Source organism: Austrofundulus limnaeus, unplaced genomic scaffold (genome assembly GCF_001266775.1).
Source record: "Austrofundulus limnaeus strain Quisiro unplaced genomic scaffold, Austrofundulus_limnaeus-1.0 Scaffold592, whole genome shotgun sequence".
NCBI classification, from domain to species: domain Eukaryota; kingdom Metazoa; phylum Chordata; class Actinopteri; order Cyprinodontiformes; family Rivulidae; genus Austrofundulus; species Austrofundulus limnaeus.
The window spans coordinates 146,714-150,096 of record NW_013952994.1 but is presented as its reverse complement, the minus strand read 5'-3'; the positions used below and the strand labels follow the sequence as shown (position 1 = coordinate 150,096).

The window sequence follows — 3,383 nt, the reverse complement described above, 5'->3', positions numbered from 1 at the left end:
CACATGCTACATGTGTTAGCATGTGTGGATTCTCACTGTCACTCTGGAGAGGTTTTATCTTTCATGAAAAGAACTCGTGTTTCCTCATTAATTGAGAAGGTGGGAAATTTGGTGGACAAGTTTCTTACAGAGGTGGTGATAATGTGTACTGGCGTGTACCGGTCCACTTAAAGCACTGTGTGGAACCAACTCCATCTACGAAGCTGACACCTTGTCTGAATTTATTTTTATGTAAACATGTGAGACTAAAACAAACAATGTTAACAAAGTGACATCAGARCCACTGTCGCAGTACCTGTAATTTCTTAATGGAATTTAGGTTTTTTCAAGCCAAGCTAAAGAAAAAAAGCCCAGTTTAAGCTTACTTTATAGTACACCTCTGGGTAACAAAGTGCACAACGTACCCTTTTTATTCTTCTCCTTGGTTACCACAGTCATGGACATGGTGGGSTGAGGGTTTGGCTCCAATACCCCCAGTGGCAGCCGGCTGACCTGCAGCGAACGGAAATTGCACTTCAGAGTGTTTTTGGAGGAAGAGTCACGCTTCTCAATGTCTTTCTTCCTCTCTGTTGGAGCCGCCACCCRGTAATCGACCTGAAGACCCATCAACTCTGTTGACTGACCACTGGAACTGGAAAAAACAACCAGGAGGTTAGTCTACAAGCAAACTTGTTTTAAAWAAAGGCAAAGGCAACACAAGTTTTTACACAAGACTAACTGTGTGTGTGTGTTTTTTCGCGAAATATCTCATAAGCCACTGGTATATGGACTGTACAGGGCCTGTATAGGGCTTTATTTATCCCTCCATAATGCTCAAAGCACTTTACAACACAATCTGTCCCCTTGAAAAAGCATAACAGCTACAAAAACCAAAAGTCATAGCCGCAATGTCCTGAAAGAGCATAAAGTTTTAATATGTGAGTTGCTAAAATGGCTGAAACTGTTTTTTTTTTCTTCAACTCTTCCCTTCTACAGATGTTGCCACAGTGACAGAGTTCACAAGAAAAATTTGGCAATTGCTTCATGTCGGACACTCTTCCCAATGCAACCTGGGCTGGAACCCATAGCCTCAGGTTTAAAAGACTGTGGATGTGACCGCTGAGCTATTGCAGCCTCAAAGTATGATGAAATAGTTACAGTCCAAAAAATGTATTGAATGAAACTGTAAACAGGAAAACAACAACAACACACACAAAAAAATGTAGCGGTTGTTCAAATTAGCAGAAAAGTTCAAAGAGTAAAGACATCTCTTTCAGTCAGGTTCCATGTTTTACCTGTAAGCACAGAAGCTGGTGTTGATTGCAGGAGAAGGGGGAGGTGTTGGTGAAGCCTCTTTAAGAGCAGGTGAAACTTGYGGCGGGGTGGAGGAGAGGAAAGAGGAGCCCAGAGGGGCGGCATCATCAGAGTCTCCTGCAAAAGGAAACACTTCATTCAGACTCTGAGCAGATTAGACACAGAATTCCTACACAGTACTGAGAAGTCAGAAATTTGCCTCAAGTCAGAGGTAAAAAAAAAAAAAGAAATACTAAAAAAAAAACATAATTTTCGTTTTGTCAAAAGTGAGAGGGACTTGATGGAATATTTATTGTTTGCACAGATTTTTAGAAGTACTTCGCATATAAATAATTTTATTGAMGTAGGTAAACTATGTTTAGTAATCAATTGTGTAATTATATATTTGATTATACTGTGATTAAGCTCAGAATAAATAGTAGTGTGCGCTCTGTTTTGAGTGACCCGTGATTTGGGTCATCTCAGTACAGACCATACTTTTGAGGGACGGTTAAGATAAAACATGTCTCACACTAAACAACAGACAAACACACAGTTTTTCATAAAATTTAAGAACTTGTGCTTTCCATATCAGTGACGTTTTTTGCCCCAAAGGGAGTGGTTCAGTCAGAAGGTTGTGCAGTGCTGGGCGGTATACCGTTTTGTACCAAAAACCGGTTTTTATTTTTGTTATGATATGAATTAACTGAATACCGGACACATTGGTTGAACACGTGCGGAACGTTTCGCCGCGGCCGCCAGTGAACTGTTTCCTGGGGGACATGTTTCCCGCAGCACCGCTAAGGGCATTAGCATGCTAACGTTGCAATAACTGGAAGCGGGGGGTGTTTCATCTGCTTATATTGACTGACGTAAAACAAACATCCCGTTTTCACCACTGYTGAATGTAGTAAACAACTCTTCAGTGACATGCACGGTTCGATTTAACTTGCGATGTTATAATGGAGACGTTAATGCATAGAGATTTTTACGTGCTTCTATTATGAAAAGCCCGGGGGATGTAGTTTTGTTGTAGAGTGAAGCTGACTGGTGTGCAAGGTGAGTCGTCCTTTTAAGTTTTATTAACAGACGATTGACCAAATGATGATCTTTTCTCAACCCTTCATGATCAGACTAAAGTGCATGATTACTGTCTACAACCAGGCAGAGAAGAAAAGACGTACAAGAGAATGGAGACAGTGATACAGAGGTACAGTAAAAGAAAAAAGTCAACAAACAAAGTTTGTACATTTTATTATCAGCTGAGAGGAAAAAAATACCGTCAAATACCGTGAAACCGGTGTAATTGTTGAAAATACCGTGATATAAAATTTAGGTCATACCGCCCAGCTCTAAGGTTGTGTATAAAAGTTTTGTGATTTCCTAGCCTGGTAAAAACCAGCCCCTTGTTCCACTCTTTGCTTCGTACAGAGGATCTGGACTCTCAGCTATTGAGAAATGATTTCTTTCTGTAGTGGTTTCACATAGAAGTTTAAAAAAATTGGATCTGAGTTTACCCAGTCACTAACGTTTGGCCATGACGTATGCAGTGCGCCAGCTCGACTGTGAAGGAAGCTAAGAAGCTAACTGGAAATTGCATGTGCTGTAAACAACCAGCCCCCTACCTGCAGAGATAATAAAGATAAAGTTATTCTATTTTCAACTCTAAAAAGAGACTAAGATTATCTGCAAATCTACAGAATATTGTTTTAAATAGAGTATACATGCTTTTGTTTATGTACAAGGATTTTTTTTAAATTAAGGGTGTTTACTGCAGTAAATCAGAAGATTTACTTTTCATGATGTTTGAAGTATGGTCATTTTCAATCAACTATGATAAGCCTCATCAGTCTACTACCTTACGTCTATGCTTGACATTAGGTAGCTACACCACTGCCATCTAGCGGTGCTGCAGATTTGTGTGTTTGTGTGTCATTTTCTATCTTGATAATACAAAATAGATCATTATAAAATATATGCATATTTTCTTATCAGCTTCAGTAATTATTTTTTAATTAATGCTTAGCAAACACATGAAGGTCACATGATGACTTATCTTCCTGAACGCTAACATATTCCATTAGGAGTATGTAAATGATATTTCTATGCTC

At 39.2% G+C, this 3,383-nt stretch overlaps 1 protein-coding gene across 1 annotated transcript in view; it reads right to left on the bottom strand.

The window, feature by feature from the left end:
• Positions 1-3,383, bottom strand: part of pacs2 (phosphofurin acidic cluster sorting protein 2) — a 111,417-nt gene that overhangs the window by 3,756 nt on the left and 104,278 nt on the right. Inside the window, exons 21-22 of the mRNA XM_014026814.1 lie at positions 1,275-1,438; positions 405-631 (exon numbers count right to left, since the gene is read on the bottom strand). Of these exons, the coding sequence (XP_013882268.1) occupies positions 405-631; positions 1,275-1,438 (391 nt within the window). The remainder of the gene's footprint in view (positions 1-404; positions 632-1,274; positions 1,439-3,383) is intronic.